The sequence below is a fragment of the Larimichthys crocea genome, chromosome XIX (assembly GCF_000972845.2).
Source record: "Larimichthys crocea isolate SSNF chromosome XIX, L_crocea_2.0, whole genome shotgun sequence".
Classification (NCBI taxonomy): domain Eukaryota; kingdom Metazoa; phylum Chordata; class Actinopteri; family Sciaenidae; genus Larimichthys; species Larimichthys crocea.
This window is the reverse complement of record NC_040029.1, coordinates 6,792,233-6,818,953: the sequence shown is the minus strand read 5'-3', so window position 1 is coordinate 6,818,953 and position 26,721 is coordinate 6,792,233. Positions and strand designations below refer to the sequence as shown.

The window sequence follows — 26,721 nt, the reverse complement described above, 5'->3', positions numbered from 1 at the left end:
TGGTTTCATACATGCAGCATAAGTCTGGTGGAGTAATGCTCGCCCTATTTCTCCTGTCGCATCCTACTCTTGCATGCCGGTCACGCATTTCTGTCGTGGGTTATCTCATGTTTCACAATTTCTGATCAGCTGGCATGGATTTCTGTGTGGATTTAGAGGCGGGTGTTTTTTTTCTTCTAGCTTTCAGAGTGAGGAGGGAAACAATTGAGCCATCTGTAGGGGGGGTAGGATGGGCCGTGGATGGCATTTATGATAGCCGCAGTGGGTGGGAAAATAGTCCGCTCCGAAGAAAGAGTGTGGCATTTGTGCGCGGTTTGGGAGAAAGGCAACGGTGTCACAGTAAGTAACAAGAGAGCCTTGTGACCAGGATAAGAACGGGGTGGCTCGAAGTCTCTGCCAGAGGTCAGAGGCGCAGTCAGTCGCCCCCCCCTCTCAAACCAGTAACACTTGATGGGTGGTATAAGTGTTTGGCCAACCATAGAGAGATGAGCAGGATGGAGAGCAGGGACAAGTCTAAGAGAGACTTTTATGTGACTGGGAATTACCCACTCTTTCAAGACAAGTGGTTCACAGTCAGTATTCATCAAAAATAGTGTAATCGTTTTTAAGCTCATACTGGCCAATTACATCACCAATTTTATATCATTAATCAGAGTCTTCCTGAATTAGCTTTTTTCCAGTTTGTGGTGCTTGAAGCCATAGCAACAAAGCAACGCAGCACAGGTGAAAAACAAAGCATAAAGTTAGATCACCGCTCTCGTGTCTGTACGATAATATGTTACTGGAGCCAGCAGCTGCCAGCTTGCATAACAACAGCTAGCCAGGCTCTGTCTAAACAATATGCCCTACCGCACTCAAAGCAGTATCAAACGTTATATCTGCTCGCTGTACAAAAAACAACCCAAATTTTTGGTTTTCCGAAGGCACTACTTGTTAGGTGTCGTAGTGACTTCTGGAGTCTTGTTGTCACAGTGAGGTTCTCAGGCAACCAGCAGCATGACCAAATGGCAGCCTCCTTGGCTGTGAAGTAGTCAACTCGGAAGTACCACAAACTGCAGCAAACGTCCACTTGAGTCTGGCTCTAAAGCGAGTCAGTCTCCGTAAGTCCCCATGTTAAAATGTCCCACTTCACAGCAGAAAATAAACATGTTTACAGGCTAGTTTTGGTCTTTATAGCTAATTTCCCATTATGACAACTGTACTGAGGGTGAAGTTTATCGAACTCACTGTTTAGATCATATTAAGGCTTAAAGTTATACTCATTAACAGGTGGATGCTTTGATGAGATTTAGGTGCCACCACAGATGGCTTGTTTGAGCAACCAGGCATCATTCAGCCTTCAGAAAACGGTGGGTGATGTCACGATACAATGTCCCTTCTTTTTACTGGCTTAATTTTAACATACTGATATGAGAGTGGTATTTCTCATGAACTCGAATTATTCTTTATTAAAGAGACTTAAAAAGTTGACCCATGCTGGAGACTAAAAGTCAGTATGTTCTAATTTTGATTGCTCTTTTTTATCTGCTTCTTGTACAGTATGTCTCCCCAACTACATTGAAGTGGAATACTGTACTAGTACTCTTTCTTTAGCATACAGCAGGCTTAAACAAACTACCATGGCTAGTCAAAAAAAAAAAAGAAAATCTAAAAATGTAATAAAAAGGAAGTGAAGTAAAATATGCACACATTGCTCTTGCTGCTGACAGTTGATACTGTTGCAACTCACATTTTTCCAACTGCCCAAATTCTTCACACAGGAACATTATTTATCTGGACTGAAGCCAAGACTACTTCAAATCATGAACTGCTCGAAGAAAGGCAATCCAGTTGATGTCATCAAAGTCAAAGCATCGCTCACTGATCCCCCCCATCAGTCAACTTTAATTTGCTCCCAGCTCTAGGCTTATTCAAACATGGATTGTGTCTGACTGGGGAGCAGAGGGAGGCTGTAATGTCACAGCTGTGTCGCCTCTGTTTGAAGTGATAACTGCTTTTTAGATGTGTGAGGTCCAGTTGGTTCGATCCCAGGAGGGTTGAACTACAGCTGGGGGTGTTAATGGTCTGAACCCACCGGTTCAGTTGGCATTTGGGGTCACTTTTGTGAGGAGAAGTTGTTTGACTTGCATGAATACCTCAGATTCTCCATAATGTTCATTAGACAATTATATTAGCTCGTTATTGGAGTGTTTATGTTTCCAATAAGATCTGCGTCTTCAAATGGAGGTCAAGTAAGTGCTGGTTGAGGCATTTTTCATAATGGTGTTATGTTCCTTAACCTTTTGCATGCAACAAACTAAAAGTACAACACAGATAGAAAGATTAGGATGTTTTTCTGTAATTATAGAAGAGTAATGAGGAGTTTTTGATTTTGTACATTTAGGTTGCAGTGAGCCGGAGAGTGGCGTTATTCTAGTCCTCCAAAAATACCAATAACTGCACATCGATACCATCACAAAGCAATACGATATGTCGTGTGCATGTTTCTGGCATTTTTTTGGAAGAAGCCATGCACTTATATGACATCTCTGTTGCCAATTAATACTTTGGTCTGCTCTCATATTGAGTGATATAAATATGTGGTAAAACTCTGCAGCACAGATGTAGAACTGCCAATTTCTGTGATAAAATGGCCAGTTTAGCAATACAACATGTCGTGAGGCTAGAGCTGGAACCACATAAAGGGTCATCCAGAGAAAGAAATACCATCATATTACTATGTTTTCAGCTTTGTTTGTTTGTGTCTGGTTGAGTTATATTTCTTTGCATGATGTTGAAGGACAGTATTTCATCAAGCTTTTCTGTGCTGAAGAGTCACACATTACCACATCTCCATATCTGCTGTTTTAACTGGAAGTTGACTTGTTGATGTGATTTACCTGTGTGATTATGTAGGTATCACTTATATGTTTCTACAGTATGTTTTGTAAGGAATATAATGCTGCCCAGAAATGTTGGGAATTACATAATTTGGCAGGTTGCATCATTATTTTTCCAACAAAATGGCAGCACTTTGGTCACTTCGATTTAGTACGTTGACTTTATTAATGAACTACGTTCTTTCTCGAACCTTAACCAAAGTGCTTTTTCTGACCTCCTCTGTGGACCACCGTTTTGAAGCCTTGAATTTGGCGTTATGTTGCAATCTTGGGTTTTTTTGGAGCCAGAAGTGACCATATTGGACAAAGGCGTGCAGCTGGACTGGACGTTCTCGTATTACTAAACTAACTAAATGTTTCCAAAACATGGAGGAGGAAATACTCAATGCGGTAACTGAATCTTGATTCATATTTGATCAGCACTTCGAGTTTCGTTAGCTTGGTTGCGCTAAACGAATGAGTCATAATCACTAGCCAGCCACGCCCTAAAGCATACCTGGTTTATCGTCTATTTTACCCTAAATGGGACCAAAATTTATAAAATGAACATTAATCTGTGTGGACAGACTTAAACTAGAGAACAAGACCATAACTCTGAGGAAACTCTTTACTGAGGTCATAAAAACAACTGGCGTAGGCCCATAGGTCGATACAATGCGACATTCTGGTAGCCAATGGAGCTCCCCCTGCTACTCATTATATACTGTCAATCCTTAAACCTGATGAACTCAAATCTTGATCTTTGGTGTCACCATCGACTCCGACCACCTTCCTCGTAAATGTAGCATCGCAACATTGATTTAAATCGGGCAGTGATTATTTTTTTCCGCATAATGTAGTTGGAAATAAAAAGTTTTGGAGACAGTTATTGATATATCGGGTTATATGGATATGGAGTTTTTTGGTGGGCCAATAGAGAGAGATCGCTCTTAGCCTCAGGAAAACTGTTTTTCTTACCCATGGGGAGGCACTTTCACCCCTAAACCTCTGGAGGATCCATTAGTCACACAATGACATTTCAGCCTGTTTTAACTGGCATGTCGTGTCCATGCAGGCTTTTGGGACCAAGTCTGTCTTCCTATTAGGTCCCTCAAGGTCCACTTCCCATGGACATCTGACACTCATTTCCTTCCCTGCTCCGTCTGTCCATCTGTCTGTCTCTTCACTATCTTTTTCCTTCACACGGGAAACAGGCGTTCTCTGTGGTTAAATGTCGGAAAATACAGACATGGCACTTCAGTAATCCTCTGTAACAGAATACATGAGATATTTTGCCCGTGGCCTCAGGGCTGTGAAACATTGCTGTATGTTGTTCTTTCATACAATGGGTCCTGTTAGCATGGAAAGGGAGGAGACAGAAACCATATGCAGACGCCCGGGTTAACATGATGATGGATTTGGAGGCAAGTTGTCAGGATTTGGTGTCCTGCCAGCTTCCATCTGTTTCTGGAAAACAGCCAAGTTTAAAGAATCAGCTGACTGAAGTGAGCTTTCAATGATCGCCTTGGTGGTAGAAATCAGTAAGTCAGCATTCAGTTTTGCACCAATACGTTGTATTAGAGCTGATCCAAAACTATTTAATACAGCCCCACTCTGAAACTGGGGGCACTAATTACCAAGGGCCGATTTCTATGTAATGTTGCTTTAAGATAACAATGCATTTGTGAATTGTCCAGACATTAACTCAAATTTCTGGAAAAAGTCCTGTTTTTTCTCCTCTTATCATCTCGTCTTGTATTTGGTTCACAGGAGAAACAGAAATAAATTAGAGACTGAGAGTCTGAGATTGAGATTTCAGCCCCGATAAAGAAATGAGAAATGGTGTAAATTTTATTATGGTCTTGAAACCACAATGTTAGTGGTATGAAGGAATAGTTGGCAGACATTGTTCTTGTGCATGGGACCTTGAGCTTGGTTCAACAACCTGGTTGGTGAGAGAGCTGTGTCGGACTGGAGAGCTACCAGATGTGAATGTGAATGTATGAAGTAAACAGGACTGTGCTGGTGCAGACAAGGAAGTTTCCTTATTGTCATTTATCATCTCTGCATCCTCATTTGACCCCCACTGATCTGTGCAACAGCTGCAGCAGCTGTCTCGCAGTGAGATTAACCAATACAGTCCCTCAGTGGGAAGTTGACCACCCGATACCCCGCTCGAGGTCCAATTGAATGAAATCCCACCGATCCAGGCTTAGCTGTAGTTCCATGCACATCAAGACTACATAACCAGCATTCATGCAACAGGGACTGTGTATTAGAGTGTGCTAGAGAACAGTGTTTAAGATTACTCCCTGCCCGCGTGTTGGTGAGTGCAGATGTCCCTTGGTTTGAGCTGGTTAGTGGAAAGGTGTGCAACAAAATGATGACGTTGAACGATGACATTTCTCATCATTTTTTAAAGTTTTATGGCTAACATGATAATTCTGCTTTGTGGAAATACGTCGAACAGTTTTCAGTATGAATTAGAGGTTCTGTTTTGACTAGTTGCCGCTTGGCTTTTTAATTAATAAAGACTATAATAAACTGAAAGTGAGAAAAGATGTTGTGGGCAACATCCCTCAACATCTTGCAGAATTAAAGCCAGATTCATAGAAAACAAGCAACCACATTTAATTAAACCAAAGATTGTTTTATTATTGGGATGGCAACGTCAGGTCATCAGTTTGTCTCCATTTCTCTTTGAAAGCTCAAGCTGGACTTTGTCAATTGCCTAGTTTAGTTCGTATTATTTAGAAACTTGGGAAAACCCCCATGACCATGATCTCAGTGACCCCTGACCCTTTATGCACTGATTGATGCACTTGAATCTGGGATGACGGGCTGTCCTCTGGAGATCACTGAGTGAAAGTGTCCCCAGGCCGAAACCCGTCTTCTCCTTGTGAAGCTCACTCATATTAAGGAAACAACTCAATGCCCTTTGGGTGTTTTGAATCTATGGGAACTTAAATTCAGCAGTTTTTCCATTAATTTGACCCCCAGACTCACAGACACTGAAGCATAAAAGTAGAAACCCCAACTGGATGAAAACACACCAACACTAGCTGTTCCCTCTGGTGGTATCTATCCATAAAGACGTTTATATTTAGATCTGCAATGATTAAACAATTAGTCCATTTAACAGAAAATAACTAAAGGGACATGGTGAAAGAAAAAAAGGGACATGGTGAAAGAAAAAAAAATGGAAGTGTTTCTCGTGCGCACCAGAAACACTTCCATTTTTTTTTCTTTCACAATGTCCCTTTAGGGGCTCCGTAGATTTATTTTCTGTTAAATGACTAATTGTTTCATCATTGCAGATCTAAATATAAACGTCTTTATGGATAGATACCACCAGAGGGAACAGTGTGGTTTTTCATCCAGTTTGGGGTTTCTACTTTTATGCTTCAGTGTCTGTGAGTCTGGGGGTCAAATTAATGGAAAAACTGCTGATATTTAAGTTCCCATAGATTCAAAACACCCAAAGGGCATTGAGTTGTTTCCTTAATATGAGTGAGCTTCACAAGGGAGAAGACGGATTTCGGCCTGGTGGACACTTTCACTCAGTGATCTCCAGAGGACAGCCCGTCATCCCAGATTCAAGTGCATCAATCAGTGCATTAAAGGGTTCAAGGGTCACTGAGATCAGTGGTCATGGGGTTTTCCCAACGTTTCTAAATAATACAAACTAAACTAGGCAATAGTGACAAAGTCCAGCTTGAGCTTTCAATAGAGAAATGAAGACTAACGTGGTGACCTGACGTTGCCATCCCTAAATAATTAAAACAATCTTTGGTTTAATTAAATGTGGTTGCTTGTTTTCTATGAATCTGGCTTTAATTCTGCAAGATGTTGAGGGATGTTGCCCACAACATCTTTTCTCACTTTTCAGTTTATTATAGTCTTATTTAATTAAAATCAGCCAAGCGGCAACTAGTCAAAACAGAACCTCTAATTCATACTGAAAACTGTTCGACGTATTTCACAAAAGCAGAATTATCATGTTAGCCATAAAACTTTAAAAAATGATGAGAAATGTCATCGTTCAACGTCATCATTTTGTTGCACACCTTTCCACTAACCAGCTCATAACCAACTGGACATCTGCACTCACCAACCCAACGCTGGCAGGGAGTAATCTTAAACACATGTTCTCTAGCACACTCTATATACACAGTCCCTGTTGCATGAATGCTGGTTATGTAGTCTTGATGTGCATGGCAGCTACAGCTAAGCCTGGATCCTGTGGGATTTCATTCAATTGGACCTCGAGCGGGGTATGCCGGGTGGTCAACTTCCCACTGAGGGCACCTGCTATTGGTTAATCTCACTGCGAGACAGCTGCTGCAGCTGTTGCACAGATCAGGTGGGTCAAATGATGGATGCAGAGATGATAAATGACAATAAGGAAACTTCCTTGTCTGCACCAGCACAGTCCTGTTTTACTTCATACATTCACATTCACATCTGGTAGCTCTCCAGTCCGACCACAGCTCTCTCACCAACCAGGTTGTTGAACCAAGCTCGAGGCTCCCATGCACAAGAACAATGTCTGCCAACTATTCCTTCATACCACTAACATTGTGGTTTCAAGACCATAATAAAACATTTACACCACTTTTCTCATTTCTTTATCGGGGCTGAAATCTCAATCTCAGACTCTCAGTCTCTAATTTATTTCTGTTTCTCCTGTGAACCACAATACAAGACGAGATGATTAAGAGGAGAACAAACAGGACTTTTTCCAGGAAGTTTGAGTTAATGTCTGGACAATTTCACAAATGCATTGTTATTCTTAAAGCAACATTACATAGAAATCGGCCTCTTTGGCAATTTAGTGCCCCCAGTTTCAGAGTGGGGCTGTATTAAATAGTTTGGATCAGCTCTAATACAACGTATTGGTGCAAAACTGAATGCTGACTTACTGATTTCTACCACCAAGGCTGATCATTGAAAGCTCACTTCAGTCAGCTGATTCTTTAACTTGGCTGTTCTCCAGATAACAGATGGAAGCTGGCAGGACACCAAATCCTGACAACTTTGCCTCCAAATCCATCATCATGTTAACCCGGGCGTCTGCATATGGTTTCTGTCTCCTCCCTTTCTTCATGCTAACAGGACCCATTGTATGAAAGAACAACATACAGCAATGTTTCACAGCCCTGAGGCCACGGGCAAAATGATCTCATGTATTCTGTTACAGAGGATTACTGAAGTGCCATGTCTGTATTTTCCGACATTTAACCACAGAGAACGCCTGTTTCCCCGTGTGAAGGAAAAAGATAGTGAAGAGACAGACAGATGGACAGACGGAGCAGGGAAGGAAATGAGTGTCAGATGTCCATGGGAAAGTGGACCTTGAGGGACTCTAATAGGAAGACAGACTTGGTCCCAAAAGCCTGCATGGACACGACATGCCAGTTAAAACAGGCTGAAATGTCATTGTGTGACTAATGGACTCCTCCAGAGGTTTAGGGGTGTAAAGTGCCTCCCCATGGGTAAGAAAAACAGTTTTCCTGGAGGCTAAGAGCGATCTTCTCTCTATTGGCCCACCAAAAAACTCCATATCCATAAAACCCGATATATCATGAAACTGTCTCCAAAACTTCGTTATTTTTATTTTATTCTACATTATGCGGAAAAAAAGTAATCACTGCCTGGATTTAAATCAATGTTGTGATGCTACATTTACGAGGAAGGTGGTCGGAGTTGATGGTGACACCAAAGATCAAGATTTGAGTTCATCAGGTTTAAGGATTGACAGTATATAAGGAGTAGCAGGGGGCAGCTCCATTGGCAAGACCAGTAATGTCCAATTGTATCGAGCCCTATGGGCCTACGTCTCAGTTGTTTAATGACCTCAGTAAAGAGTTTCCTCATGAGTTTATGGTCTTGTTCTCTAGTTTCAAGTCTTCGTCCACACAGATTGATGTTCATTTTATAAATTTTGGTCCCATTTAGGGTAAAACAGACGATAAACCAGGGTATGCTTTAGGGCGTGGCTGGCTAGTGATTTATGACTCATTCTGTTTAGCGTAACCAAGCTAACGAAACTCGAAAGTGCTGATCAAATATGAATCAAGATTCAGTTACTGCATTGACTATTTCTCTCCTCAAATGTTTTCGAAACATTTTAGTTTATGTTGTAATACGAGAACGTCCAGTCCAGCTTGCACGTCCTTGTCCAATTATGGTCACTTCTGGCTCCAAAAAAACCCAAGATTGCAACATAACGCCAAATTTAAGGCTTCAAAGCGGTTGTCCACAGGAGGAGGTCAGAAAAAGCACTTTGGTTAAGGTTCGAGAAAGAACGTAGTTTCAGTTAATAAAGTCAACGTACTAAATCGAAGTGACCAAGTGCTGCAATTTTGTTGGAAAAATAATGATGCAACCTGCCAAATTATGTTAATTCCCAGCATTTCTGGGCAGCATTATATTTCTTACAAAACATACTGTATGGCCACACTGTGCAAGTGGACTAGAAACATATTAAGTGATAACTACATTAATCACACAGGTAAATCACATCAACAAGTCAACTTCCAGTTAAAACAGCAGAATATGGAGATGTGGTAATGTGTGACTCTTCAGCACAGAAAAGCTTGATGAAATACTGTACTTCAACATCATGCAAAGAAATATAACTCAAACCAGACACAAACAAAACAAAGCTGAAAACATAGTAATATGATGGTATTTCTTTCTCTGGATGACCCTTTATGTGGTTCCAGCTCTAGCCTCACGACATGTTGTATTGCTAAACTGGCCATTTTATCACAAAAATTGGCAGTTCTACATCTGTGCTGCAGAGTTTTACCGCATATTTATGATTCATACTCAATTTGAGAGCAGACCAAAGTATTAATTGGCAACAGAGATGTCATACATAAGTGCATTGCTTCTTCCAAAACAATGCCAGAAACATGCACACGACATTATCGTATTGCTTCGTGATTGGTATCGATGTGCAGTATTGGTATTTTTGGAGGACTAGAATTTAACGCCACTCTCCGGCTCACTGCAACCTAAAATGTACAAAATCAAAACCTCCTCATTACTCGTCTATAATTACAGAAAAACATCTCTAATCTTTCTATTCTGTGTTGTACTTCTAGTTTGTTGCATGCAAAAGGTTAAGGAACATTACACCATTATGAAAATATGCCTCAACCAGCACTTACTTGACCTCCATCTGAAAGACGCAGACCTTATTTGGAAAGATAAACACTCCAATAACGAGCTAATATAATTGTCTAATGATACATTATGGAGAATCTGAGGTATTCATGCAAGTCAAACAACTTCTCCTTACCAACAAGTGACCCCAAATGCCAACTGAACCGGTGGGTTCAACCATTAACACCCGCAGCTGTAGTTCAACCCTCCTGGGATCGAACCAACTGGACCTCACACATCTAAAAAGCAGTTATCACTTCAAACGGAGGCGACACAGCTGTGACATGTACAGCCTCCCTCTGCTCCCCAGTTAGACACTAATCCATGTTTGAATAAGCCTAGAGCTGGGAGCAAATTAAAGTTGACTGATGGGGGGGATCAGTGAGCGATGCTTTGACTTGTGACATCAACTGGATTGCCTTTCTTCGAGCAGTTCATGATTTGAAGTAGTCTTGGCTTCAGTCCAGATTAAATAATGTTCCTGTGTGAAGAATTTGGGCAGTGTGGAAAAATGTGAGTTGCAACAGGTATCAACTGTCAGCAGCAAGAGCAATGTGTGCATATTTTACTTCACTTCCTTTTTATTACATTTTTTAGATTTTCTTCTTTTTTTTTAGTACTAGCCATGCTAGTTTGTTTAAGCTTGCTGTATACTAAAGAAAGAGTACTAGTACAGTATTCCACTTCAATGTAGTTGGGAGACATACTGTACAAGAAGCAGATTAAAAAAGAGCAATCAAAATTAGAACATACTGACTTTTAGTCTCCAGCATGGGCCAATCTTTTTAAGTCTCTTTAATAAAGAAATAATTCGAGTTCATTGAGAAAATACCACTCTCATATCAGTATGTTAAAATGAAGCCAGTACAAAGAATGGACATTGTATCTGTGACATCACCCACCGGTTTCTGAAGGCTGAATGATGCCTGGTTGCTCAAACAGGCCATCTGTGGTGGCACCTAAATCTCAATCAAAGCATACACTCTGTTGATTATGTCTAACTTTAAGCCTTAATATGATCTAAACAGGTGAGTTCGATAAAACTTCACCCTCAGTACAGTTGTCATGAACGGGGAAATTAGCTATAAAGACCAAAACTAGGCTGTAAACATGTTTATTTCTGCTGTGAAGATGGACATTTTAACATGGGGACTTACGGAGACTGACTCGCTTTTGGAGCCAGACTCAAGTGGACGTTTGCTGCAGTTTGTGGTACTTCCGAGTTCCAACCACTTCACAGCCACGGAGGCTGCCATTTGGTCATGCTGCTGGTTGCCTGAGAACCTCACTGTGACAACAAGACTCCAAGAAGTCACTACACCCGAACAAGTAGTGCCTTCTGTAAAACCAAAAATTTGGGTGTTTTTTGTACTGGTGCTGGTAGGTGGATATTGTTTGGACAGAGCCTGGCTAGCTGTTGTTATGCGAAGCTTGGCAGCTGCTGGCTCCAGTAACATATTTATCGTACAGACACGAGAGCGGTGATCTAACTTTATGCTTTTGTTTTTCACCTGTGCTGCGGTTGCTATGTTGCTATGGCTTCAAGCACCACAAACTGGAAAGAGCTAATTTCAGGAAGAACTCTGATTAATGATATAAAATTGGTGATGTAAATTGGCCAGTATGCAGCTTAAAACGATTACACTATTTTTGATGAATACTGACTGTGAACCACTTGTCTTGAAAGAGTGGGTAATTCCCCAGTCACATAAAAGTCTCTCTTAGACTTTGTCCCTGCTCTCCATCTCTGCTCATCTTCTGATGGTTGGCCAAACACTTAATTACCACCCATCAAGTGTTACTGGTTTGAGAGGGTGGGCGACTGACTGCGCCCTCTGACCTCTGGCAGAGACTTCGAGCCACCCCGTCTTATCCTGGTCACAAGGCTCTCTTGTTACTTACTGTGACACCGTTGCCCTTTCTCCCAAACCACGCACACAATTGCCACACTCTTTCTTCGGAGCGGACTATTTTCCCACCCACTGCGGCTATCATAAATGCCATCCACGGCCCATCCTACCCCCCCTACAGATGGCTCAATTGTTTCCCTCCTCACTCTGAAAGCTAGAAGAAAAAAAACACCCGCCTCTAAATCCACACAGAAATCCATGCCAGCTGATCAGAAATTGTGAAACATGAGATAACCCACGACAGAAATGCGTGACCGGCATGCAAGAGTAGGATGCGACAGGAGAAATAGGGCGAGCATTACTCCACCAGACTTATGCTGCATGTATGAAACCACCAATTTTCTTGTCCACAGGACAATTATAGTACAGACAATCCACTGATTGAAACATGTCCTTAAAAGAGAGATGTTTGAATAAAATACATGCTGTCTTTTTGTGTATATGTTGATAAATGAGGTAGCCAGTGTTACAAAGATAAGACTTTTGATGTTTCATATCCTGTACTAGCACAGCAGCATAATGTAAAAAGTGTCCATTTAGGGTCATTCAGCACACTTAACTGTATCCTAAAGCATCCCAAAGTTTGAGCTAATGTATGGTTTACATTTTAGTTTAAAGGTTATCCAAACAAGATAAACAGTGCGTGTAGCATATGGAAAATAACACAGCTATCTGAAACATTTACATTAAATATTCCTGTGGGAGAACATGATAAAGATGGTTTTATGTAGCAAAGTTTATACTGTTAACCCCTGGGAGAAGAGGCTATAGCAGCAATTTATAAAGCACTTCCTGGCTTGAGAGTTATACTGAGGGAAAGGCTTCATAAATGTGTATATTATATGTATTCCCAGTGCTTTTCTTAATATAAATGAACTGTAGAAAGTGTGTTAATGTGTTTTATGCAATAATCATCAGTTGTAACCCCCCCCCCCCAAAAAAAAGGCTTCAAAGAACCTGTAATGTTGCTGTTGCTGACCATTGCTGACACAAAAACGGTGCTTTTGCAGATGCAGTTCTGCACAAGACAATCACATGCAGCCTGGGACAGTGACGTGAACCCAGGTGTTGCGTCATGCGCCATTAGTGCGAAACAACCTCCTTTGGACGTGCAGTGACACCACAACAGCAGCAACGACGACAACTGCAATGACCATACCGCTGGATTTGCATGTTTTCCCCCTGTTAATTGCAGATTGTTTATACTTTACATTACTGGCAACCATTTTGCACCTTCCAGGCACCATTTACTGAAATGCATCCACTGATGTCAGGAAAGAAATTCAACTTGCAGAGACTTGAAGTGAGTGTGGGCTGAGTGCCTGAGTTAGGGCATTCATCACAGTACATCATGTTGCAAAATTTGAAGAATGTGTACAATAACAAAAAAAATACAGTATGTTTGGTTTTACGCCAATTTTTTTTTATCTTTTTCATGAGGTTGACAATGTTAAATCAGTGTAGTCTCTAAAGCACAGTACTATAGCTTCCCCTTCTTTAAATGTTTCCTGTAAAAACGGGCAGACAGGGAGGGACTGTGTTTATAGCAGCTACTAGTGCTAAGTGATACTGACAGCTGCAATGAGCCACAGTTAATTAAAGGTTAGCTACTTTAGCAAGCAGTTAAAGCTATCTATCCATCAGCAAACAAACTCTAAAATACCAGAAAATTCCTGATAAGTAACTTTTCTTTCAAGGTAGGGCCAGATACTGGCAGATAGCACTACACATATGTGATAAAAACTTTAAACGAAGTCTCTTGCAGGTTTATTTCCTTTGTGTTGTGACATAAATGTACTAAAGGTTGCCTGGTATGAGTAAAACAATCATTTCAAGCATTTAAAAATCACAAAATTGCGTAGCCGTGATGTACTAGCAATTGCATAAGAAAATGGCTAAAACATGCAAAATTAATCATTAAATGGTGCAAAGATATCCAAAACAGCAACAATGTGCTTGTGTTACCAAAACAAGCGCACACACAGACTAAAATGCTTAAAAACATCAACAAAAAGTGACGTGACATCAGGTTCAAAATGTATCACCAGACAGGATACATTCTAACCCGCCAGGGGTTACCTTTCTGGTTACTAACTGACACGCACGCAGAATGCCCGGGCTCCTGCGATCTTTCAGGCAGGAGGTGACACTCCACCGGGAGGCGCCCGTTTTCCAGAGATGCCCAGCAGCTGTCCTGCAGCACCTGGCAGAAGTTGCGACAGGGCAGGTGCACGGGCGTGGTAGTGGAAGGGCACCCGGGCGCCAGCAGGAGGCAGAGGAACCACTCTGCACTGTGGTGACACCCCTCCCTCGCAAGCCAAGCCCACTCCTGGAGGACCAACCCCACCTCCTCCACAGATGTGTGGTTTAAAAAGTTGGGCAGCGTAAACCATTTTGACCATTTGCCAGAGCAAATGGACCAATCAGAAGGCACGGGGAGACAAGGTAGCATGGGATCACCCTCAACAGTCCCATTGATTTCAGAAACATCACCTATAATCCCAGTTAAATTGCCAGGCAGGACTTTATCGCCTGTCAAGACCATCACTGAATCTACATCGGACCCAATATCAGACCCTGACATATCCCCTACCCCGATCCCAGACCCCTCCACCACCAACTCTCCTCTGAACTTGTTTGCATTACCAGTTGTGTTAGGGTTAGCGCTCTCCACCTTCTCGGTCAGGCCTCCATTAGTAGTCCAGGCGGCCGTGGTCGCGTCCCACGCCTCGACAAACTTACGGATTCCTGTGGCCACGTTGATGATTTCCTCCCCGATCCCAGATAAGTTGTCATCCTCCACTTCCATCTTCTTTGTGGCATTGGTTGCTGTTGACAGGGCGGTACCTGATGTTCTTGTTGTTGTGGCAGCACCAGATGCTCCTCTTGGTGTGGTGGCACCTGTCTTTGCCGTTGACGTTGTGGCACTTATCTTCCCTGTTGCCGTGATGGCACCTGATGTTCCCGTGATGGCACCTGACGTTCCCGTTGGCGTAGTAGCATTTGATGCTCCTGTTAGCTTAGTAGCATTTGGCGCTCCTGTTGGCGTGGTGGCACCTGTCTCTGTTGGGGTCTCTGTGGGTGATTCTTTATTTAAGAACCACCAGGCCTCAGAGTTCCCAGCACAGAGAACCAGGAGAACCAACCACGTCTGGATCCTCAACATGCTGCTGGTTCTCGCAACAGTCCACCAAGTCTCTGAGCCTGCAGCAGCACTTTACAGTGCTCTCACTGTTCCCACACAAGTGCCACCTGTTAGCCAGCCGGCCAACAGTTAAAGCCAAGCTGTTCAAGGGCCACTGAGCATCAACCGAATGAAAACAGAGACATAAAACCTCTGCTCACTCTCAGACCCTCCCTCTAGATCTCCCAGTGCATGGCTGCTGCAACCTCCCTCATGAAAAAATGACTTACATAAACAGGGGGAGACCCGAGTGTGGAGGCAGGCTTGCAAAGCTGATGATGGAAGTCATTGGTTACTCTGAGTTGCCCCAACACACACTAAAACTCCTCCCCTGTGTGAGTGGGTCCCCGAAGACCTTTTCTTCAGCTTGAAGAAAAAGCATGCAAGCGTTCATGTTACCACAATGACACGCCCGTCCTGCACAGAAATAACCTCACTGAAATGTGGAGTTTTAAATATAAATCGGCCATAATAAACAGGTTTAGTTCACATTCTGCTCAGTGTTTGAATTCCAAGTTGTCATTCATATTGAAATGGGCAAGAATCCCAAGTTCAGAGGAGGAAAACGCTAAACTGCAGCCTGCTCAGTCATCAGCAAGTATTTAAATGCAGTTATTGTAGGTTGCAGTCATAAACAAGTACATGAACTGTCTTACAATTTCAGATTTCTCTAAACCAGCCGGTAGATCAGGACTTAATAAAATGCACAATTTAATGCAATGCAAGCTGGCAAGTTTTCATCAGAGCAGTTGAATGTGATTGTCATGTAAAGGAATAGTTCAACATATCCACTTTCTTGCCGAGTGTTATTTTCAGGCTTATATGTGTACATAACGAGCCAGGAGGCAATTAGACCTAGGAACAGCTAGCCTAGCTCTTCCATAAGTTCAAAAATAAAAATTAAACATACTGTAATGTCTGACCTTAATGTTCACACACACATAAATCCAAAAATGCGGTTTTAGAGGGAGTTCGATGCAGATGGGTGGTCATCCGGTCAGCAATAGTTCCAGCATGTTACTCCCCCTACAACCACAAATTGTTATTCTACATTTCCCTTTGTGTAGACGTTAATTAAACGAGTTACACAAAGTTTATTTAATGAGCTTGGATTGGTTGGATGAATGCTAACATTAGATGTAACCCAATGTTTTAGCTGCGCGTCAGAGGAAAATGTGTGAATGGCTTCGAATTAAGGGGTCACAAGAAAAAAACAGGTTAAAAAGCAGATGAAAAATGGTTGTAGCAGCTGACAGGTTAACAGGACACTGTGGGAATATCAGGCCAACATTGACCTTGACCTGCAGCAGAAGAGAAATGATTTCATGTGCTGTTTCAAACAACAACAAAAAGGAAAAGGTTGTCTTCGGAAAAAAAAATATGGTGTTCAGTAACACAATACTGACACGTCTGTCTGATTTATCACCTCATTCAAAGAGTGGAAAACCCAAAACAGTGACAAAAAAGTGCTACAAACTCAACTCTGTGATGCTTTAGCAGCAGGAGTGTGAGGAATGACAGCAGCTGAGAAAGTGAGGCTGCTCGGGGAGGGCGTATCCGATTGGATCTATGTCTTAAGCTCTTCTCTCAGGGGGACCAGCTCCATTGCCTCATCTGAGAAAATCCTCAGAAAATGTACCACTTCCAGGTTCTCACAGATGGGTAATAAGAGGAGGGGAGGGTTCCCCCCACTTCTCCCAGGCTTCCTCCTCCTCCACATGGCCCTACGTACCCCCATCATCCAGCTACCAGTCTCATCTGCCAAGCTAGGACATCCAGCTGTTACACATTCCAGCCCTCAGACCTCCCACACCCACGCTGCATGATATTTGGAGGCTTGGAAGCTGCCACATTTTGATAATTTGTGCGTCCATACAACACGGTTACTGGCATCAGCATATGCGCTTAATGAATTCTGCTGGACGCTGAACAGGAGTGAGTGGAAATAAGAGCTTATTCTTCGGTTTGAGAAACAGATCGGATGCTTTGGGGGGAGGGAGAGTGCGTGGAAGCCAGCTGTCACAGATAAAGTCGAAATAAGTGCATCAGCTTTTCTTCAAAGCTTCTTAACAGTTCGATCAAGTGAATCTTGCAATCTTTCCTGAGTTATTATTTCCTGAAAACTTGCAAATGCAAACGATTTTGTTACCTTTGGACACAGTCAGGCTAGCTGTTTCCCTCCGTTTCCAGCCTTTGTGCTAAGCTACGCTAACTGGCTGCTGGATGTACCCTAATATTTAGCATGGCTAATGATGATTTAAAGCAATTAATTTGCATGATGTCAAACAAACAAGCTGTTTATCTTGCATCAGGTTGAGTAAACTTATTATAATGAGCTTAAGCGGTGCTTGTATTGTAATTTTCAAAGGGCCCCCTGCTTCTAGTCTTTATGCTATGCTAAGCTATTCACTGATAAAAACACCTATATATTTCTGGACAATAGGTACTTTTTTTTTTACATACAGAGAGACATATAAATGGTATAGCGATGGACTTTCATTTAAATCTGCAGTTCCTCTCAACTCTATAAAGCTTTTTAGCCTCTTTTAGCTTGTTTTGGTTTTCTAGCCCATGACTTTACTGTTTTGGTTTTGGTTCACTCTCACCGCTCTCAAAGTGTCGTGTTAGGGTGCAGGCGGCAGCTGTTTTCAGAGAGAAAGCTCTAAAAAAAAACACTGTACGCTACCAAACTAGCCGGTGAACTAGATAGAGGATTTAGCAGCTAAATAAAGTGAATAAGTGAATAAGAGTAAATAATAATGAAGTCGGTGGTCAGGAAATGAGTTACTGCAAGTTCAGATTTTGATAAACAGGTAAAATGAACTGTGAGTGTAAGATACAACACTAAATACTCGCAAACACACAAAATTGAACCATTTTACGTGTATTTAATTATCCTTAAGGGACTGAAATCAGTTACTTATTTGCACTTTCTCCCAATTTTTATCTGACTTTTTACAAAACTACATGACTACACAGTGTGTTCTTGCAGAAAATGCAAGATCTTTTAGATACATTTTGACAAAAATCTGGGACGAAACTATTATGTAGTTTAAAAAATGTGGATGTTATTATGTTGAAAACAATGAGCCTTTGCTGTGTTCTCACAGCCAGGAGGGGTATTTCTCATACACAAACAAAGCATGAAAATGAAAACTGTACAATAAGAAAGTACGGAAAACCCTGACAAATTATAAAACAAAAGCTCATGTGCTTGGTCTTGTTGTAATTACCAAAAGTAATTACAGAGACTGTGTTTAGAGAAAATTAGACTTCCTGTTTAGTTTGCTTGTTTGCCGATTGTACCATGAGATTTCTTTCTCTTCTTCTCCACAGCAGAGAATAAAGTTGATATTTTTAGATAAAAAAGCATAACCTGCAAACTAAACACAAATATCCGGACTCTGAATATTAAAACTCAGGTAAAACACACAGATGGTGCATACATGTTGTCAATATATCACCCTAAATGGCCTGCAGACTCTCCCACGTACGTGCACCCTCCCTCCTCTGTGTTTCCTACACTTTTCATCACTATCAGCTGACAGCTGCTCTGACCTGCACAGGGCCACGAGTAGGGTAAGTAAACACACCACAGCAATATGCTTCAGTGAGTTAGCGAACGTCAGTTCATGAAGGCACCTGGTGGAGGTTGATGCACGCAGCCACATACATTCCAGGTCTACAGCTGCATGTTAAAGCTCCAGAGGGACTGTGATGTCGACCTAAAGAAACTATTTCCTCTTTAAATAGTCAGACGTGATCAGTTTGTGACATTTATGGCATTTTTCTTTACTTTCTTACAACGTTTTATTTTGGTAAGAAGCCCTCAGGATGTTTTATTGTAATTTCTTGAATTATTATTTCCTGAAAGATGCTGTTTGGAAGATTTTGCTACCTTTGAGTAGAGCTAGGCTAGCTGTGTCCCTGTGTTTCCAGCCTTTGTACTAAGCTACGCTAACTGACTGCAAATATTTATGTATGAATGTCTTAGTATTTTTGCTGAAAATAAAATAATATTTGTTGAACAACCATTGGATTATTTAAATTAATTAATTTAAAGCAGAAGGAACTTGTCTTATTGGGCTCATTTGGACACAAAAAATGTTATTCAGTACAATATTATTCTGTATATACTTATTTTTCATAATTATAGTAAATGTATATTCAGTATATAACGCACAGAGACACATTAGGACTTCTTTTACACAAATATTTGCACAATTCACTCCTATAGCGGTGTTGTAATGTGTAAATCGACACTGTGGGAACCCAGTATTTTACTACTTACTTAACACATCCTTATACATTATGTTTCAGACCCTGTGAGACCAAACAGCCCCGTTCATGGCTTTCAAGAACAAAAAAGCAGCAGAAAACATGAGCTCAGCGTCTAATTATTGAGCTCTAACAAGTACTACCTTACTGCTACAGCAGAGCATGTGTGTTTTATGGTCAAAGAACATACATGTGTGAGCGTGTGAACAGAAACATGATACACCGGTTAAATAGAGAGACGACAAAGCTGCTCGGCCTGAGAGACCTCTGCTCAGACACAGACACACCTTCTCTCGTTATCTTTATATTTATTATTTAAGTGTTTGAGGAGAGGAAGAGTTGATGAATGGCTCTTAAAGTATGTTAAGTATGGTAATTTAAGGTGGTGGTCTGTCTGTGTGCAGCAGATGGAAATGTAACCAATCACTGCCGGATTATATCCTGGTGACAGGTATGAACTCTCTTCCTCCTCATCCTCCTCCTACTCACGGTGTCGAGACAGAGACCCAAATATGGAGATTTTTAATCAATCAACACAGTTTAATACTGAATGCAGACTGATTTCACACACACACACTATATATATATAATACACACTCCCCTGTGTATAGTACAGCAGTGCTTGAGGAATCTGGTTGCCATGGCGATTAGCTGAGGTTTGGGAGATTTAGACCCTCGGCTGGTAATTTAGCACAGCTGCGACTTAAACACTCCCTTTCTTTCTTTCTTTCTTTCTTTCTTTCTTTCTTTCTTTCTTTCTTTCTTTCTTTCTTTCTTTCTTTCTTTCTTTCTTTCTTTCTTTCTTTCTTTCTCCTCTCTGTCTGTTACTCAAATATCCTGCAAGGCTGCAAAGTTACTTCGTTATAAGTAAGTAACTAAATACATTAGTCAATTCTTTATACTGTCAGTGGCTGAGAGCCACTAAATTTGGATTTCTAGTTGGGGGTTTCCAACAGAAATCTCTCCAAAACAGGGAGTCGGTAGAAGTAAAAGGTTCCCATAACTTATATTACTCTGTTAGCTTGCTTTCAAGTTGTGGTTTTGAATGTTTGTGATAAACGGAAAGATAAAATCCCCTTTGAGAAGCTGGAAAATGCATCGTCACAAAGCTGAAAACAGGCTGTTTTTCTTGGTTCTCACAGGACATTGACGCTACATGATCTTATAGATCATGAGGCATTGCTGTAGATTAAACTAGTCAACAGTATATAAAATAGTTCAAATGAGTAGTAGTAATATGAATCCAAAAATCAAATATAATGTCAGGAACCATTTTACTCGCAATGAGTACCTTTACTTTTGATACTGAAGTACATTTGGTGACTATACAGTGTGATTACTTCTTCCAGCAGTGGAAATCTTAAAATAAATGTTTTACATTTTTCACTTATTTGTTTTTCTTGCTGAAAGTTTGAAAAGTTGCTGCCAGCATCCACTGGAAACAGGATGATGATGATGATGATGATGACGCCCACGAGCACAAAGCCAGCTAGTTTGGCATGGAAGAAATTGACCTTTGGGATGAACCGAACCGGAGATGTCGGTTTTTATTCCGATTGCAAGTTTTAGTATTCAGTAATTTAGTTTTTTGTTGCTGCTGCAAGGACTCTTTGTTTTATTCATTTATTTGTTGCTCTTGAAGATGTAATATGATGTAGAGAGCTATCCATCCAACTTTTATTTGTTTTGTCAATTAAATTATTATATACAGCTGTCATATGTATTCGACAGGCTTGCTTGTGAATGTGTGGATGTGTTTCGATGTATTGTTCCGTTATAGAAAAAAATATACAAATAGAGTCCCAGGGAAGAGTGGCTACTGTTATAATACAGTAAACAAATAGTGCTTTATAAATAAAGTTTGTCATTATTAGCTGGGACCAGCTGCAACCTCCGCAACCCCTAGATATGTTTGGGTGTCCACATACTTTTGGCCATGTAGTCTGTCCACTCATGAACCAGCAGATGGCAGCAGCACAGAGGCTGCAGGAGTCAGATCTCCTGTAGTAGTTTTTACTGTAGAACAGAGTTTATCACAGTTAACAACGAAAAATGAAAAAAAAAAATACAAATAAAAATCAGTTAGAGTCATCACACTTATGCTATCATGAAACTACTATAAACAACTAACAATTGCAAGCATTTTCCTCCTTGCTTTCTTTCACCAGAAGCACTTTCTGAGCATTGAAAAGGATCCCGTACACTGTAAACTATAGTAACAACTTATGTGGACAAAAGATGGGTTGAAAATTGATTTGTTTTTAAAAAATATTTCTGTGCATTGTTCTACAATAATCACTAAAAACTGAAAACTATGGAGATTCATCCATCTATAACTAAAAAATATATAATTGAAAACAGGCTCAAAAACTCCCATTAGCTCCATTTTTGTCTGTGTTTATGATCTTTCTATAGATTCAAAAGTGAACTTTGCAAACTCAAACTGGTAGAGTGTATTTCCTGGATCTTACAGAGCTGATAGAGTGAAGAAGTTTTGATTAATAAAGGCAAAATGCTGCCATCTGTTGCCTGATGTACTACACAGATAAACTCAGAGTCTCTCTGCACCTAAACTGGTCTAACATTTGAAGCCTCACAGTATTACAAACCTAGAAATCTTTCCATCATGGCTTTAAATCATCACTCATCACTGATTTCCATCTTTGCCCGCTGTGCTTTCCAGTTATCAAATAACTGAAATGCTTCAAAGCAAAGAAGCAAAAGTTCCCCCGTGGGGCATCTTGGCAGAAATCAACACCCATGACACTCCACCCTCCTCCCTCTGTCCTTACACCCCGCGGTATGTCGAAGTGGGCTCTTTTGGCTCAGACAAAAGCAGGGCATTTGCAGACGAGAGGGTGTGAGACGGTTCGGCTATCGTGCCTCAATGCACGATTCATTAAGCAACACGGGGAGCTCGAAGACAGGACAGTCGACTCGTTGTGTGGAGGATCCTAATCGCTGAATGAGGACGCTTGTTGTAGAAAGCTGGCGGTAAAGAATAATAGGAGATAAGTATGGTAGCTTCTTTTGAATGTGAGAAAGCCACAATAAAGGAGAGATAAACACTCCTCTGATTGACAGCACAAAATGAAGCAATTATGACTTTTAATTACGAGTAATTAAAGATGATTTTAGCCATGTGTTGACATTATCTGAAGGGATCTCGTCTCACCTGTCAGACGTACATTTTTGCAGCATGAGCCTGAAGAGACGTGACATTCAATTCAAGTGCAAAGGTCTCGTAACTTGAGGCCACAGTTGAAATTCCTGCAGCCCATATATTGTTCTCGAGGGCAAGTACTGTTCATAACCCCGTTAATGCTCACAGTGAGTCATAAAATGGCAAACCGCAGAGACTCATACAGAGAAGTTAGTGTATAGTGGATGAGAATCAACAGCTTAAATTTTCTACAAAAGCATGACGTCAGCACTGATAATAAAGCTGCTTCAGACCAGCCATTTGGAGACCAGCATTAGGTCATGAGTCCGTTTGGAAGAACGTAAGCACAGAATTTACTGAAGTAAATATTGGACTCATTTTCCACAAGCCACATATCTTGTGAACATTCTGACACCAAACGACGTTTTCCAGACAAATCAGGAGACAGATAACTTCGCTCGAGAACCGGCAACAACAAACTCTTGCAAAGATCTGGCAGCACAGATATCTCTTATCTCTGCCGGCTTTGAATCATCTGGTTTCATCTAAGATGATCTGTAACACCTGAACTAAAACTTAGATAACTTGAACCATCTCTGGCACAACATAATCTGTTATCCATCAACACAACATTCACAACACTTCCAAACAAGATTTGGAGATCTAGGAAAGATCATTGGTGCAACTTATACTTTACTGATCCCGAGAGAAACTCAAGGTAATGTTGTATGGTTGTAATGTTTTCCTCTGTCGAAAATCTTTGGTTACAACAATGACAGTTGAGCTAGCGGTAGCTGACAACTATTGCATTCAACTGCAGCATTGACTTGGATTTGTTGAAATCTGAGTTTTATCGTCCTTGTAACAAACAAAAAAAAATCAGTCAGCGGTTGAAGTGATCAGGGATGAGACAAACACCAAGTTTTTCCTCGTTACTTGGTGAAGAAAATCAGACATTCATCGACCCATTTTATGGAGGATCCCGAGGTGTTTCCGACCAGTTGGACGTTCCATGATAAACCTCCAAACAAAGTGGATATTTCTTAAACCACGGATTTCCCTCAGCCTTTCTAAGATTAGATAGCTGTCTGAAGCCTTGAGTTACAGCGAGTAAATGGGATCTCATTTCAACCACCCTGCATTGGTGCAGAACATCTCTAACCAATTGAAGAAAAATCCGTCGATCTGTAATGCTTCATAAGAATGGAATGAATAAAACAAGCAGAAAATCTGTGTTACGTCTTAAACAAACACCTGCCTCTGCAACTGTCAACACTTTCCTGATATTTGCCTAAACCTGAAGCGACCTTGAAAACTGTCGATGCCTGACCTCCCACATTCCTCAATGTCAGCCATTAAATGAAAAGAATGACGTGCATCATTTCACATGTCACTCCCTCGAGCGATCCATGCAAAAAGTGGAACACCACTGAGCTCAACTTCATACATCATTCTTGAACATATGATATCAGTGGTGGAAGAAGTGCTCAGATCCTTTGCTTAAGTAAAAGTGGCCTCTAAATTCATGTACTTCCATATGCACACTACCTGTTTTGAGTACATAAGTGCGTTCACACTGTCAATTATGTTGCAATGCAGTGTACTGTGAGTATCCAATGGTTAAAAAGTCATGTGTGGAATGCTGGACAATGCTCAGCCTCAATGGTCGCCATTTTGACTACCTAGCATTGAAAATCTATGAAAATGGTGAAGCGGTTGCAGTGAACACCTCAATATACAAAGGTGAGTTGTAGATATGGTTTATATTTATGTTGGCACTAATGGTCCTGCTGCTAATCTGGTCATTTTTGGTAAGGAACTGCAGTTTTTTTGGCACTTCCACATTGAAACACTACTGCTTTTGTTCACAGAGGGAACCAGGATCATCAGAAAATCAACATTCCTTGTAGCTGCTTTGACGTAACCTCTAATAATACATCCGAGTTTTTTTTATTAACCCAATGGTGGTTTCAGAACACTCTCCTCACCTACCTTCACATCAATGATATGACCTGAACTTCATGCACAAGAGGAATTCAGTCATTAATCTCCGCACAGTAAATCTGCATGTCAGCAACAACAACAAAGCAAGCTTCTTCTTCTTTGTCTGTGTCACTTCGTGGCAGATTAACAGCAGCGTGAATCAGTCTTAAGAGGTTCGAGGGGCCTCTGGTCTTGGCATTTAGCCCACCCCTGTGGATGATAAGGGCATAGAGCCTCTTTGGCCTCCATGGCTGAGATGATTAAAAGCACTTCCTCCTCTTGTCACTCACAAGACTGATGTTGGTGCCTAAATGGAAAAGATGACAATGAATGACTCATGAGAGTCACCTCTGGTTCGGGTTGAGGGCAGTTCAGCTTCACAGCCTGTAAACTTTTTTTTATGTTAGTTCAAAATGAGCGAGCCAGTAAATAAAACGATTTAATGTCTTTGCGAACAAAAAGGGTTGGGGCGGGCGCTGTCAGAGGTATCATGGCATGTGCTTGTGCTGGTGCATTCAAGTGTATGAAACAAATTCATGCTTTGACTAAAGTTTATCTCCTCAGTTACAAACCTGAATATCAATCAGATGATGGTAAACACGTTAAAATAGCTACTTGACTTTGTTTCTAACATTAAAAATAACCTAACCTCCTAAAATTTAAACAGTTACTTAATTAACTGTGAGGAAAAATAATCAGCAACTATTTTGATAATAAACTAGACATTTTAGTCTTTTTTTTTAGCAAAAAGACAAAATTATTTGATGTTTTTTAACTTCAATGTGTTACCAAAAAGACAAAATTATTTGATGTTTTTTAACTTCAATGTGTTACAATGTACTGCTTTTCTTTGTCTTCCATTGTATTAGACTGAATATTTTTCACAAAACAAGATGTCTGAAGACGTCATCTTCGTTACTATCTGATGTTTTTGAGATGATAAACGATTTTTTTAACAGTGATAATAATTGTTAGTTGCAGCCCTAAAAATAATAATGAATAATAATAAAAGCGCTCTACTTTGTTTCTTAGACTGCAAATGTACTCTTTAATGCTCGTTTGGATACATTGTCTCACTGACTGCTGGTTAATTTAATGTTTTTTTGTACAGACAATGACCTAAAGGAGCCAGAGCAAATGGCAATACACAAAGAAAATAATCTCTCTTTCTGCACTGGAAAGCAGTAATTGGTTAAGATTAAATATAAGACAGTACAACAAATATGAAGCCTTATGAACGTCGGCATGAGAGTAACAATTACAAACAGCGTCTTTACCTTAACTGCAACAAAGGAGTCATTATAATCAGGAAACAACAATCTTGCAGGTTTACTGGATGTTTCAGCGATTTTCACGTATTAAAAATCATATACCAGAAGCGGGATTTTGCGTCCTACATTTTAAAAATGATGCCTAATTTAACCCTTATCTTATTTGTGGGCAGCAGATTAGATCTTAAAGAGCCGAGCAGGTGCGAGAGTCAAACCACAGCCACCATTATCACCATTTTCACCACCTCAAAGCCGCCAGGCTCAGCGGCGGACAAAACAAAGCATTCCCCAGTAACAGAGAGCTGCTCCTGACCGGCAGATCAGATAGACGGCACAGAAAGATGGAAGATGGAAAGCAAAACATCCTCTCACCCCTCAGCATGAGATCATACCTGCAGCTCTACACTTCCACTGTCAGCAGGTAGAAAACACCTACAGCTGCCTTTATGTGGCTTTTAAAGTCCTCCATAGGGACGGCATCATTATTTACATACTGTTGTAAAAGGCTTTGATGTTTCATTTGTCTACAGGTCTAATCAGTCTGAAGGGGGCTTGGCCGCTGAATTTGAGACGCTCGCAGGATAAAGGCCGTAATTACAGATAAAAATGGGAGTTAACCGCAGTGAAGAAGAAATGCCCCGCAGGCTGAAATAAAGAGGAGTGCCATGAGTTTAAGAAGTTTGTAAGAGGCTGTTTATTCACCACCAACATATTTGGTTTCTTCAGGAACCAGTACACACTGGTAAAAAACCATTAGGTCACCAACCAAACCCAAGACAACTGGCTGTTTTTTCTTTAAATATTAACGTTGTTAAGAAAACACATTTGGTTATTTTGACCTTAAAACTGTCATAAATGTACAAAACATTCATTAATAATCAATCAATAATGTTTTGTGTAA

At 40.9% G+C, this 26,721-nt stretch overlaps 1 protein-coding gene across 6 annotated transcripts in view; it reads right to left on the bottom strand.

Moving 5' to 3' along the window:
- Positions 1-15,322, bottom strand: part of LOC104926245 (collagen alpha-1(XVIII) chain) — a 30,682-nt gene extending 15,360 nt beyond the window's left edge. For 3 of the 6 annotated variants that reach the window (XM_019260815.2, XM_019260818.2, XM_019260819.2), the window contains exon 1: positions 14,588-15,321. In XM_019260815.2, the coding sequence (XP_019116360.2) occupies positions 14,588-15,107 (520 nt within the window). In that variant the 5' untranslated portion in view covers positions 15,108-15,321. Of the gene's footprint in view, positions 1-14,020; positions 14,519-14,587 lie in introns of those variants that run through there. The other 3 variants (XM_019260814.2, XM_019260820.2, XM_019260816.2) reach the window with 3 other exon arrangements.
- Between the last annotated feature and the right edge of the window lie 11,399 nt (positions 15,323-26,721).